Raw genomic sequence first — 14,458 nt, 5'->3', positions numbered from 1 at the left:
ACAACTTGTTTATTGAAAGATAAAGTGCTTTTTTTAAAGAAAATGTTAAAAGTTGTAAGAACTTATTTATTGAAAGATAAAGTGTTTTTTTAAAAGAAAATGTTAAAATGATTATACTTTTTCAAGCAGGGAGAAGATTTAGAACCTTGGAACAAACAGTTAAGCCAAAGAGAAGACAATTGTGCTCCGAGTAATTAATTAATTAATAATCATATACTGACCATCAACACTCACTGCGCGACTCATGCACGGCGGGGCGGGGCTTGGCTTGGCGTCCGTGACGTCAGGGCGCGGCGGTTGGCGGCTCGCGCCGAGTTTTGAATGTGCGGGTTCTGAGCGCCCGCCATGGTGAAGCGCGCGGTGCCACGGAGCAGACTGCAGGCCGTTATCAGGAGGCATAAACCGCATCTGAAGCTCAGCAAGGACATTCACATCATGGTGAGCCCGTCCACCCGCCGCTGCCGCGGCCCCGCGCCCTCCTCACTCACACCCGCCCAAAGCTTCTGACTCGGGCCTACCACCTACAGCATATAGTCCCTTCTCTCCCAGTGTCAGCGCCGGGCGGGGGCGGCTCCGGGCCTGTTGCCGGTGATGGGAGGCCCCGGCCCCTGATCCTGATGTGTTGGGCCTTTTTTGATGGACCAATGAGGGTGACGCTGGGTTGCCCCAGGACAACCAAGCAACAGTCATCACAACAAGCGCCCCTTTCAGGGCATCACTAATATGGGATGGTCCAATCTAACTAAAAAGATGCCAAAATAAGCATCAAGTGGCACCAAAACAACAGGGCGGTGGTATGTTGGGAGATGTTTCTGTTCGGAGTGGCTCTGGGGCAATGGTCACCACGCAGTTACTGCCCCGCGTTTGCGGTGACTGAATTGTGTCAAAAATGTGGCTAAGTGCCAAGGCAGAAACACGGGTGCTGGGCCAAGAAAGGGAGGGTGGATTGGGCAAACTTGGTCAAAGATGAGTTTTCTGGAGGGTGTTTATGGAGGAGAGGGAGATGGAGGAGATTCCAGGGAGTCCACACTGGTGGTGGGGGAAAGTGGGTGGGATGGACAGTGTCTGGAGAAGGTGGGTACAGGGTTGGAGGAAATACTGGGTGAGGATGTGAAGGGATATAAATTGAGTGTGAAGGGATTTAAAATTGATTGTCAGCTGTGGCTCAGTGGGTAGCACACTCTCCTCTGAGTTGAAGTTCACAAATCTAGGCTGACACTCCAAGTGTAGTGCTGAGGGCACGCTGCACTGTCAGAGGTGCTATCCTTCGGATGAGACGTTAAACTATGGCCCTGTCTGCCCTTTTTTTATTAATTTGTGGGATGTGGGCATCGCTGGCAAGGCCAGCATTTATTGCTCATCCCTAATTGTCCTTGTGAAGGTGGCGGTGAGCCGCCGCCTTGAACGGCTGCAGTCCCTGTGGTGAAGGTACTCCTACAGTGCTGTTGGGGAGTTCCAGGATTTTGACCCAGCGGTGATGAAGGAATGGCAACATATTTCCAAGTCAGGATGATGTGAGACTTGGAGGTGTTGGTGTTCCCGTGCACCTGCTGCCCTTGTCCTTCTAGATGGTAGTTTTGGGAGGTGCTGTCGAAGAAGCCTTGGCGAGTTGCTGCAATGCATCTTGTAGATGGTACACACTGCAGCCACGGTTCGCTGGTGATTGAGGAAATGAATGTGGTGGATGGGGTGCCAATCAAAAGGGCGGCTTTGTCCTGTATGGCGTTGATCTTCTTCAGTGTTGGAGCTGCACTCAAATAGGCAAGTGGTGAGTGTTCTGTCACACTCCTGACTTGTGTTTTGAGGTTGGTGGAAAGGCTTTGGGGAGTGAGGATCAATGTTCCCGCTAATTTTTTTTTGGGTGTGCGGCCCCTTTAAGGGGCTGCGCGGCCGAATCAAATTACCGCGTATGCCCGGTTTTTACCATTAGAACGCCGTTGAGCCAACTGCATGGGGTCTGCAGATTGCTGCGCAGTTGCGCAGCTTAAAGGGAACATTAGTCAGTAGATGAGTCACTTGCTACAGAATATCCAGCCTCTTGTAGCCACAGTATTTATGTGGCTGGTCCAGTTAAGTTTCTTTTTAAAATTTTTGTTCCTGGGATGTGGGCGTTGTTGGCAAGGCCAGCATTTATTGCCCATCCCTAATTGCCCTTGAGAAGGTGTTGGTGAGCCGTCTTTTTGAACAGCTGCAGTCCTTGTGGTGAAGGTACTCCCACAGTGCTGTTAGGGAGGGAGTTCCAGGATTTTGACCCTGTGACGGTGAAGGAATGGTGATATATTTCCAAGTCAGGATGGTGGGGAATCTGGAGGTGGTGGTGTTCCCATGCACCTGCTGCCCTTGTCCTTCTAGGTGGTAGTGGGTGCAGGTTTGGGAGCTGCTACCGAAGAAGCCTTGGTGAGTTGCTGCAGTGCATCTTGTAGATGCTAAACACTGTAGCCACGGTGCGACGGTGGTGGTAGAAGTGAATGTATAAGGTGGTGGATGGGGTGCCAATCAAGCGGGCTGCTTTGTCCTGGATGATGTCAAGATTCTTGAGTGTTGTTAGAGCTGCACTTTTCCAGGCAAGTGGAGAGTATTCCACTCCTGACTTGTGCCTTGTCGATGATGGAAAGGCTTTGGGGAGTTAGGCCTAGCCTCTGACCAGCTCTTGTTGCCACAGTATTTATGTGGTTGGTCCATTTAAGTTTCTGGTCAATGGTGACTCCCCAGGATGTTAATGGTGGGGGATTCGGTGATGGTAATACCATTGAATGTCAAGGGGCGGTGGTTAGACACTCTTGTTGGAGATGGTCATTGACTGGCACTTGTGTGGTCCAAATGTGACTTGCCACTTATCAGCCCAAGCCTGAATGTCATCCAGGTCTTGCTGCATTCAGGCACGGACTGCTTCATTATCTGAGGAGTTGCAAATGGAACTGAACACTGTGCAATCATCAGCGAACATCCCCACTTCTGACCTTATGATGGAGGGAAGGTCATTGATGAAGCAACTGAAGATGCTTGGGCCTCGGACACTGCCCTGAGGAACTCCTGCAGCGATGTTTTGGTGCTGAGATGATTGTCCTCCAACAACTACAACCATCTACCTTTGTGCTGGGTATGACTAGCCAGTGCAGAGTTTCCCCCCTGATTCCCATTGACTTCAATTTTACTTGGGTTCCTTGATGCCACACTCGGTCAAATGCTGCCTTGATGTCCAGGGCAGTCACTCTCTCCTCACCTCTGGAATTCAGCTCATTTGTCCATGTTTGGACCAAGACTATAATGAACTCTGGAGCCGCGTGGTCCTGGCGGAACCCAAACTGGGCATGGGCATCGGTGAGCCGGTTATTACTGAGTAAGTGCCGCTTAATAGCACTGTCAACGCCACCTTCCATCACTTTGCTGTTGATTGAGAGTAGACTGATGGGGCGGTAATTGGCTGGATTGGATTTGCCCTGCTTTTTGGAGACCTGGGCAGTAGGTGGTAATTGTTGTGTCCATGTGTTGATAGAGACACTGAAGACAGGAGTTGGTTTCACAGGTGTTTACTAAACAAAGTCTGGAGGGGAACTAACTGATACAACACAATATACAGGCTTATATAGCCCGAGTGGCCATTACTGGCATTACAGTACACATGGGGCTCTTAAAGGCACATACACTACAATTCCTCCCCTTTTAGCCAACCAGTACATAATATTTTAAGTAATCATTAATTACATGTTACAAGAAAAATAATCTACACATTGCGGCAGTTAATTAATTATAAGTCAGTCTCTCTGGAGGCTTCCTGACTCGGTCCGGATAACGCCTCGGTGGTGTAGTAGTTTCTGGTGGTGTAGTAGGTTCTTTTGGCAAGGCTGACTCGGCTTGAATGCCAGTGTCGGGTTCATCGGGTTCCAGTATCACCGGATCGGAGGTAGATATGGGTATCTCTACTTCATCATTAGGCGTATAGAGTTGTGGTGTAGGTTGTCCCTTTTCGGATGACTCTATGATTTGGTCAGCATGGCGCCTTATTATGCTTTCTCTGATGTCTACGGTATACATCAGCGGTCCTAGTCGTGTGCAGATAGTTCCAGGCTGCCATTTCTCGGTACGGTAGTCCCGGGCCAAAACTTGTTGACCTATCTGGAAGGTTCTAGTTGGCCTTTCATTCATGCCTTGAAATTGCCGGTTCTCCACGTCCCTTCTGATGTTTGGCTTGATCAAATCCAGCCGGCATCTTAGGTTTCTATTGAAGAACATCATGGCGGGAGTTTGGTTTGTAACCATATGTGTTGCATTCCTGTATGCGAACAAGAAGTTATCCACCTTGTGCTGAAGTTTTATGTCTTCATTACCCATTGCCTTTATGGCCGCCTTGAAGGTCTGGACAAACCTTTCAGCCAATCCATTGGTGGCGGGATGGTGTGGGGCGGACGTGTAGTGCTTCACCCCATTGTTTTTTAAGAACTTCCTGAATTCTTCAGACACAAATTGCAGTCCATTATCAGAACAGATCTGTTCCGGCAGCCCATTCCTGGCAAATATGGTCCTTAATACTGTGATGGTTTTTTCCGTGGTGGTGGAGGACATCTTTATTACCTCCGGCCACTTGGAGTGTGCATCAACCGCGATTAAGAACATTGAGTCCATAAATGGACCAGCAAAGTCGATGTGTACCCTTTGCCAGGGGGATGAGGGCCACTCCCATGGATGTAGAGGGGCTTGTGGTGGAGCGTTTTGGACCTTCTGGCATCCTAGGCAGCTCTTGGTCATTTCTTCGATGTCTCCATCGATACCTGGCCACCATACAAATGCCCTGGCTAGGTTCTTCATTTTCACTCCACCCAGATGCCCCTCGTGAAGCTCCTTTAGAACTTTATCCTGGAGTTTGGGTGGAATCACCACTCTGGGTCCACACATCAAGGTTCCTTGGCACACTGACAGCTGTTCTCTTCTTTGCGAGAATGCTGGCAACAGTGGTTCGCCATGTGCTGGCCATCCCTTCACTGTTAAATCGTAGACTCGTGAGAGAGTCGGGTCATTTCTAGTTTCCCTTTCAATGGCAGAATTTGTTACTGGTAGACATTCGACTATGGTAGAGTGGAAAATCTCCACTGGGTCTACGGTAGGTGCTTCTTCTACTGTTGGCAACGGTAGGCGCGATAACCTGTCAGCATTCCCATGCTGTTTTGATCCTTTGTATTCTATGTTGTATTGGTGTGCCCCTAGGAAAAGGGACCACCTCTGTAGCCTTTGCGCTGTCATAATGGGAACACCCTTTTTAGGGTTGAATATGGAGATGAGTGGTTGATGGTCAGTCAACAAGGTAAATTTTTGTCCGTGTAGGTAATGGTTGAATTTCTTCACTCCCCATACCAGGCTGAGTGCTTCCCTGTCGATTTGGGCATAGTTACGCTCAGCTGAGTTCAATGAGCGTGACGCAAAAGCTATCGGCCGTTCCGATCCATCAGGGAATTTATGCGATAATACTGCTCCTACGCCGTAAGGGGATGCATCGCACGCCAGTCTGATTGGCAGTGATGGGTTGTAATGAGCCAAAACGTCTTTGCATTTATGGAAGGCACGTTTACAGTCTTCGCTCCATTTCCAAATTACTCCTGTTTGTAGCAGTTCATTAAGAGGGTGTAGAAGAGTTGATAAGTTCGGTAAAAATTTATGATAGTAATTTATTAATCCCAGGAACGACCTTAATTGTGAAACATTTTCTGGTGCTGGGGCTTTTATGACCGCTTCAATTTTTTCAGGTGACTTATGCAACCCTTCCTTATTAATTATGTGGCCACAATATGATATTTGATTCTGGAAAAATTCGCACTTGGGGCGATTTGCTCGTAGGCCCCGTGCTCTCAGCCTAGTGAGCACCTGCTCCAAATTGGCAAGGTGCTCGTTGTCGTTTTCTCCTGTTACAAGGATGTCGTCTAGGTAGCATTGAGTCCCCGGAATCCCTTGGAGGACTTGCTCCATAGCTCTTTGCCAGATAGCTGGAGCGGATGCTACTCCGAAAACCAGTCGATTGTACTGGTACAGGCCTTTGTGTGTATTTATCGTGAGATACTTTTTAGAGGCCTCTTCAACCTCCATCTGTAGATAAGCCTGTGCCAAGTCAATTTTGGTGAAACGTTTCCCTCCGGATAGTGAGGCGAAAATATTTTCTATCCTCGGAAGAGGATACTGTACCGTGTGAAGGACCGGGTTTACAGTCACCTTGAAGTCTCCGCAGATGCGAATTTTTCTCTGTTCTTCAGATTTATCATTATTCAAAGTTTTCTTCATGACCGGGACGATGGGTGTTGCCCACTCGCTCCAATCTATTTTGGATAATACGCCTGCCTTTTCCAAATTCTCCAGCTCTGCCTCGACTGCTGGACGAATTGCGTATGGCACCGGTCTTGCCTTAAAAAACTTGGGAATTGCCGCACCTTCCACTTTTATTGAGGCGGTGATGCCTTTCAAGGTTCCTAGTTTCTCTTGAAACACTTCCTTGGCGTTGGCCAAGATGTCTTTTAATCGTTCAGGTATGACGTCATCACCATTTTTTTCCTTACTGGTCACCGTCAGTGCCTGAATGGAGTGCCAGTCTAAACGTATTTTCCTGATCCATTCACGTCCCAACAGCGGTGGACCACCACCTTGTAGAACGTATAAATACAACTTCTGTATTTCTTTGCCGTTGTATACAACAGGCACCCTTATTTTTCCTTTGGGGTATACTTTCTGCCCCATATATGTTTTCAAGATAATGGATGTGTCTTTTAAAGGTATATGCGGAAATAGCCGCATGTAATCCCGTCGATTTATGACGGTCAGAGCTGATCCTGTATCTAGCTCCATTTTAACTGGGGACCCTGCTATTGTGAGGGTAACCCAAATGGTCTGGTAATCTTCTTTGGCAATTACATTATGTAATTTGAGAGAGCTTAGTCTCTTGTTTCCGGAGTCGCTATCGCTCTTCTGTTCTTCGGAGCTAATGTCCGTCATCATTTGTACCTTTCTGTGCTTTTCCTTATTGATTTTTTTTCTGTTAGTGGATTTTTTGTTTCCAGATCGGCATACACGTGTAATGTGTCCCATCTTTCTGCATTGCCTGCATGCTTTGTCCTTGAACCAGCAGTCCCTCTGGTCATGGGTGGATCTGCCGCAGCGATAACATCTCTCGAAACCCCGTGTCATTTCATGGGTGCCGAAGTCCTGTGGCTTTTGCTGTATCTCTGCAGCTCCTCTTGCACTGAAAGCCTTGTCCAGTGTCAAATCTTTCTCAGAAAGTAGCCTTTTTTGTGTTCCTTCACTTAGGAGACTGCAGACGAATTTGTCTCGTAGAGAATCTGCCAGTCCTGCCTCGAATTGGCAGTGTAGGGTATCAACAATCTCCTTAAAATTCTTGTCCATCGGTTCGGCTGGAGTGATTAAGTTTCGTAACAGCTTGTATGTCTTTGCGCCCATTAGATTTAGAGGTACTGAAGCTTTTTTTTCATCTTCTATTCCATTTGCGGTGCAATATATCTCCACTCTTTCCACATATGTGGTCCAATCCTCTATCTTGTTATCAAAAGCATCAATATTGCCAGACTTAGGCATCCTAGAAAAAAAATGGCACTTCCCGCGCTTTTCTTTCTTTTCTGCAGAAAAGATATGGCGCTTCCCCGTCGCTGCTGCCGATGACGACGCTGTTTCCCGCGGTTTCCGTTCTTTTTATTTATTTATTTACAGTTGGAGACTCGTTCCCGCCGGACTCTCTCTCTCGGTCTGAACGCCGACCTGCTTGCAGCGCCGGCCGTCTCCCGAGTGCTCCCTCCCCATCTGTTACTGCTTGCCTCCGCTTTCGCTGCTTGGCCTAGCTGCAAGCCAGCCGCTGGAGCCCCAGCCCGACGCCCAGGAAGGATTATTGCAGTACTTGCCGCTAGCTGGCGAAACCACAGCTTTCTCTTTTTCTTGATTTCTCTTCAACCTTGGACGCCAGAGGAATCGATGTCCTTGAGGTGCTGCCGAATTGCAGGTAAGTCCGTTTCCAATTCGTAGCCACTGTTGTGTCTGTGTGTTGATAGAGACACTGAAGACAGGAGTTGGTTTCACAGGTGTTTACTAAACAAAGTCTGGAGGGAAACTAACTGATACAACACAATATACAGGCTTATATAGCCCGAGTGGCCATTACCGGCATTACAGTACACATGGGGCTCTTAAAGGCACATACACTACAGTAATCAGCAGGAGGTTTCCTTGCCCATGTTTGACCTGATGCCATGGGGTCTGGAGTCAATGTTGAGGACTCCCAGGGCCACTCCCTCCCAGCCATATACCACTGCTGCCACCTCTGTGATGGTGATGGAGGAATCTGGGACATTGGCTGAAGGGTATGATTCTGTGAGTATGACTGTCAGGCTGCTGCTTGACTAGTTTGTGGGACAGCTCTCCCAATTTTTGGCACAAGTCCCCAGATGTTCGTGAAGGCTGGGTGTGCCGTTGATGCCGGTGGTCTGACCGGTTTTATTCTTATTGTTTTTCATAGTGGTTGTGTACAACTGAGTGGCTTGCTTGGCCATTTCAGAGGGCAGTTCAGAGTCAGCCACATTGCTGTGGGTCTGGAGTCACATAAAGACCAGACCAGGTAAGGATGGCAGATTTCCTTCCCTAAAGGACATTAGTGAACCAGATGGGTTTTTACGACAATCCAATAGTTTCTTGGTCACCATTACTGATGCTAGCTTTTTATTCCAGATTTACTTAATCAACTACATTTAAATTCCTCAGCTGCCGTGGTGGGATTTGAACTCGCATTGCCTGATTATTAGTCCAGGACCTCTGGATTACTAGTCCAGTAACATAACCACTATGCTACCATTCTGGTCAATGGTAACCCCCAGGATGTTGATGGTGGGGATTCAGCAATGGTAATGTCGTTGAATGTCAAGGGGAGGTGGCTAGACTCTCTTGTTGGAGATAGTCATTGCCTGGCACTTGTGTTGCACGAATGTTACTTACCACTTATCAGCCAAAGCCTGAATGTTGTCCAAGTCTTGCTGCATGCGGACTGACTGAGAGTAGGCTGACGGGGTGGTAATTGGCTGGATTGGATTTGTCCTGGTTTTTGTGGACAGGACATACCTGGGCAATTTTCCACTTTGTCAGGTAGATGCCAGTGTTGTAGCTGTACTGGAACACCTTGGCTAGAGGTGTGGCTAGTTCTGGAGCACAAGTCTTCACTACTGCTGGGATGTTGTTGGGGCCCATAGACTTTGTTGTATCCAGTGCGCTCAGCCGTTTCTTGATGTCACATGGACGTAAAAGATCTCATGGCACTATTTTGAAGAAGAGCAGGGGAGTTCTCCCCGTGTCCCAGCCAATATTTATCCCTCAATCAACATCACTAAAACAGATTATCTGGTCATTATCACATTGCTGTTTGTGGGAGCTTGCTGTGCGCAAATTGCCACGTTTTAAAAAGTACTTAATTGGCTGTAAAACGCTTTTGGACATCTGAGGTCATGAAGGCGCTGTATAAATGCAAGTTCTTTCTTTACAAGGATTTTAAATGTGCAGCTTTGTGGGATGGAGAGTCAGTGTCGGACAGCGAGGACAGAGGTTTTGGGTAAGTGGGACTTGACGTGGGAGGCCTGCATGCAGCTGTTTTGTTCAAGTTGGACTTTGTGGATGATGGGAGGACAGCTAGGAAAGAGTTGCAGCAATCCAATCTGGAGGTGACAAATTATAAGGGCTTCATGGCCTAGAAGTAAAGTGGGAAAGTCTTGCAGAGATGGAAATAAGAAATCTTTTCATAGGAACGTAGAAACAGGAGTAGGCCATTCAATCCCTTGAGCCTGCTGGTGAGGATATTAGGACTGAAGCTCAACTCGGTCGAGCCGGAATCAGAGGTCGTGAATGGTTTGGTTGAGTCTGATACAGTGGCGGAGAAGGGGTCTGGAATTGCTGACAAAGGAGAAGAGTTTGTGGCAGGAGCCAAAGACAATGGTTCCAAAATTCTTGGGCCTGGGAATGCAATACCGTTCTGTATACTGGGGGGGCGGGGCGGCGGTGGGTGGGTGGGGGGGGGGGGGGGGCGGCGGATGAAATTGTGATGGAACGGTTCTGCTGGGTTTCCACCACTTTTTTTCTCTCGCTAATAAGAAATTAGGGCAGGGGGCACATGCCCACCACCTTCAGCCCTGATGTCAGAAGAGAAGACGGAGCTGAGGGAATGATGTCAACTACTAGTAATCCCGATATTTCCATCTTGTTTGCACCTGGCATATAGGTAGAAGTGAGGCCCGCAAAGCTAATTTCCTAATGACAAATTCAAAATATGTACCTTTTCTAAACTTTTGACCAATCTTTGGATGGAATGATCCTGCCCCTATCAACAGAAACTTTAAGGTGGGGGAAAGTTTTTTTTCCCCCAAGGACGAATGGTGCAAATAGTGGCGTTATAGGTGGGTTGGGCAATGTGGATGATAAGTGAGATGACAAAATAGTTCTAGAGAACCTCATATTTAAATTCTATTGGCCTCAACCTTCCCTATCTCTGTAACTGCTCCTCCTCCACACCGCCTTCCCCCAATCAACTCTCATTTCTAACTCTGGCCTCTTGTCTAGTCCCCTCCCTTCACCTCACCATCGGCGTCTGTGCCTTCATCTGCCTCGGCCCTATGCTTTGGAATTTCTTCCAAAAACCTCTCCACCTTTAAGACACTCCTTAAAATCCACCTGCCTGGCTAAGCTTTTGGTCACCCCTCCTGATATCATCTTTGGCTTGATGTCCATTTTCTTTCTTATGCCTTCATCAAGCAGTTTAGGCTTTTTTTTCTACATTAATGATGTATTATAATTGTCAGAGATTGCGACCACAGATGCAGACAGGCCACAAGATATGAAGAGGTTGATGGTGGAGTTGATATGAGGGGGGAAATTGAGGATATGAGGATGGTGAATTTGGAGGAGAAAGAGCTAGGGGTGTTGAGGTAAAGATTGAAATGACCTAGAATGAGGTGTCATTCGGTAGCGAGGCTGAGGAATGAGAAAGGGAGACTCTCGGTAGAAAGTTGCTGTGGGGCTTGTGGGTGTGGTGAATGGCAGATTTCAAATGAAAAGTGGGAGAGGGTGGGATGCTTGAATGAGGAGAAGGTGCTGGAGCAGTAAGGGAGAGAAATTAATCTGATTTGAAGATGAGGGTCCACACCATTACCATGGTGGCTTGGTCTGGGTGGCGATAAAAGGTATAGCCTGGTGGGTAGGCTTCTGTCAGCGGAAAGAGTCATTTGTGTATGTCAGTTCTAGCATAACAAGCGATCGCCTGCAATGAGATTGTGCAGAGTAAGGGCTTTGTTTGTGACTAAGCAATTTTCTGGAAGCAAATATAGAATGACTGAGGAATGTCTGGTTGGTGGCAAGAGGGGTGGGAGGAGATTGGAGAAGCTGACCCCCAGGAAGTGCACTGCATGAGATGATTTGGCAAGACCGGAGGATGGAGTAGTTGGGGTTGTTGCTCTTAAGGCAGTGACAAGTGCTACAATGGGCCTGTTGGAGAATGCTGAGAGAAGCACAGAAGGTAGCCATGGGCTTGTTGAAGAGGAAATGTAGCCTGGGATGATGACAAGAGAAGGTAAGCTAAGGAGTAATAATCAAATAGGTGTGGGTGATGTCAACAGAGAGCTTGGGGTTCTTGGTAGACGCGACACGTCCAACCAATGCACAGCAGTAATGAACAAAGCTGTACTCTAGCAAAAACAGTAGCTTGTAAGTCAGAGGAAGTCATGTGGTCAGACCACACCTCTAGCACTGCGCATAGCTCTGTTCATCGCAGCACAGCACCATTCAAATGCTGTAGGTAGTATTGGAAAGAGCCACAAGACTGATCCCCACGTCTTGAGTTATGAGGAAAGTCTGTGAAAACCTGGCCTTTTAGCCTTGAAAGGAGAGATTAGAAACATAGAAACATAGAGATAGGAACAGGAGTAGGCCATTCGGCCCTTCGAGCCTGCTCCGCCATTCAATGAGATCATGGCTGATCTTCGTCTGAGATCATAGCTGATCTTACCAGTTCAGTACCCCGTCCCCGCCTTTTCTCCGTAACCCTTAATCCCCTTAGCCTTCAGAAATATATCCAATTCTCTCTTGAAAATATTTATTGAATTAGCCTTCACAGCCCTCTGTGGCAGGGAATTCCACAGGCTCACCACTCTTTGAGTGAAGAAATTCTTCCTCATCTCTGTTTTAAATGATTTGCCCGCTATTTTTAGACTGTGGCCCCTGGTTCTGTGCTCCCCTGCCATTGGAAACATTCTCTCTGAATTCAGCCTGTCCAGGCCTGCCATAATTTTATATGTTTCGATGAGATCCCCTCTCAATCTTCTAAACTCCAGTGAGTACAAGCCCAAACTATTCAATCTCTCCTCGTAGGTCATTCCCGCCATTCCAGGTATCAGCCTGGTGAATCGCCGCTGCACTCTTTCCATGGCAAGAACATCCTTCCGCAGATGGGGCGACCAAAACTGTACACAATACTCCAGATGCGGTCTCACCAGCACCTTGTACAGCTGTAGTAAGGTATCCCTATTCCTATACTCGAACCCCCTTGATATGAAGGCCAACATACCATTTGCCGCCTTAATCGCCTGTTGCACCTGCATGCTCTCCTTCAGTGACTGGTGCACAAGAACACCCAGGTCCCTCTGCACTTCCCCATCTCCCAATCTATTGCCATTTAGATAATAATCTACCCTCCTGTTTTTACCCCCAAAGTGGATAACCTCGCATTTATCCACATTATAGTGCATCTGCCACGTATCCGCCCATTCCCCCAACCTGTCCAAATCGCACTGTAGCCTCCTGACATCCTCATCAGAGCCCACCCCTCCTCCTAGTTTAGTGTCGTCAGCGAATTTGGAAATATTGCATCCAATTCCCTGATCCAGATCATTTATATATATTGTGAACAGCTGGGGTCCCAGGACAGATCCTTGCGGCACCCCGCTGGTCACTGCCTGCCACTCCGAAAACGAGCCGTTTATTCCAACTCTCTGTTTTCTATCCGCCAGCCAGTTCTCTATCCACGTTAATACTTTGCCCCCAATCCCATGAGCCTTAATTTTGCATGATAATCTTTTGTGTGGAACCTTATCGAAGGCTTTCTGGAAGTCAAGGTACACCACATCCACTGGCTCTCCCCCATCTATTTTACCAGTTACTTCCTCAAAAAATTCCAGCAGATTAGTCAAACACGATTTACCCTTTGTAAATCCATGTTGACTCTGTCCGATCCTTTCCCCATTTGTCAAGTGCTCCGCTATTTTATCCTTAATAATGGACTCTAGCATTTTGCCCACAACCGATGTAAGGCTTACTGGTCTATAATTCCCTGCTTTCTCTCTACCCCCCTTTTTAAATATTGGGGTAACATTAGCTACCCTCCAATCCACGGGTACTGTTCCCGAGTCAATGGAGTTCCGGAAGATGATCCTTAGAGCATCTGCTATCTCCAGGTATATAAGATAAACAATATGGAAAAAGTAAATCTGGAAATTACTTCAGACTAAATTGCAGGAGTATGACAAGGGAACATGGGTTCAAATTAATGAAAGGCGAGCTTGGGACTGAATTCGGGAAGTTCTTCGCAGTGATTAATACATGGAATGGACCTCTGAGTTTGGTGGAGGTGAAAACCTGGGATATTAGGAAATAGCCTGATGTCACAATGGGTTGGGGGCGGCGGGGGAAGCTTTTTATTGTCTTGTTGAATGAATGAACTAAAAATCACCTTCCCTATTAGTAATTATCTTGTGATCATATCAATGGTCGTTTTGCGACATGTTTAATATGCCAATTTGGAGGTAGTCACTGCAGCAGCGTAAAAGAAAACATTGCATTACAAAAGTTTGTATCTCTGCACATGTGTCACAACATGAATTTGTCTTGACTGCAAACATAAGGTGCAGTTTGCAAAGGACACTGTTCTAGGAAATGAGCCATCCTGAAAAATACCTCTGTACAGTCTAATTATGTAGCTTACGAGGCACCTTCTTGATGTTTGAAAACGTTTTTTATTTATTTACAAAAACATGGCACAATGGCATTCTGCTCAAGTTCTGTATTTACCAGGTAGGTTTTGTTGTGCGCAGTTAACAAAAATAGTGATTCCCAGGGCTATTGGGAAAATATATCTGTATTTTCATTGCATATACTCATAATCATTCTGCCCTGCTCTCTAATAATCCCCTTGCTGCTCTCAGCTCTTACCTGATGCTGTTGCTCTGGGGGATCAAAGTATGCTGTCCGCCGTGGCGATTCCTGATCTTATAGCTTTGTAAGATCCAGAATTCCCATCCACAGCATCTGCTAAGTCCTGAAGTTGCGGTCAGTTTTAGATGGGGCATTACCCACTGCAAATTCCAGGCCAACGTTTTACAAGATTATTATAACGCTGTGTTCATCTCTTCTCTTATCTTCTATATATATAAATGATGATGAGTCTGTC

General features: G+C 47.1%; 1 protein-coding gene across 1 annotated transcript in view; it reads left to right on the top strand.

The window, feature by feature from the left end:
* The first annotated feature begins 250 nt into the window (after positions 1-250).
* The window catches only part of cenpw (centromere protein W), a 33,898-nt gene continuing 19,690 nt past the window's right edge, over positions 251-14,458 (top strand). The window contains exon 1 of the mRNA XM_085997192.1: positions 251-438. Coding sequence (XP_085853318.1) covers positions 346-438 — 93 coding nt within the window. The 5' untranslated portion in view covers positions 251-345. The remainder of the gene's footprint in view (positions 439-14,458) is intronic.

Source organism: Somniosus microcephalus, chromosome 9 (assembly GCF_052327205.1).
Source record: "Somniosus microcephalus isolate GS21.2 chromosome 9, FLI_Smic_1.0, whole genome shotgun sequence".
NCBI classification, from domain to species: domain Eukaryota; kingdom Metazoa; phylum Chordata; class Chondrichthyes; order Squaliformes; family Somniosidae; genus Somniosus; species Somniosus microcephalus.
This window is presented reverse-complemented; position numbering and strand designations above follow the sequence as displayed.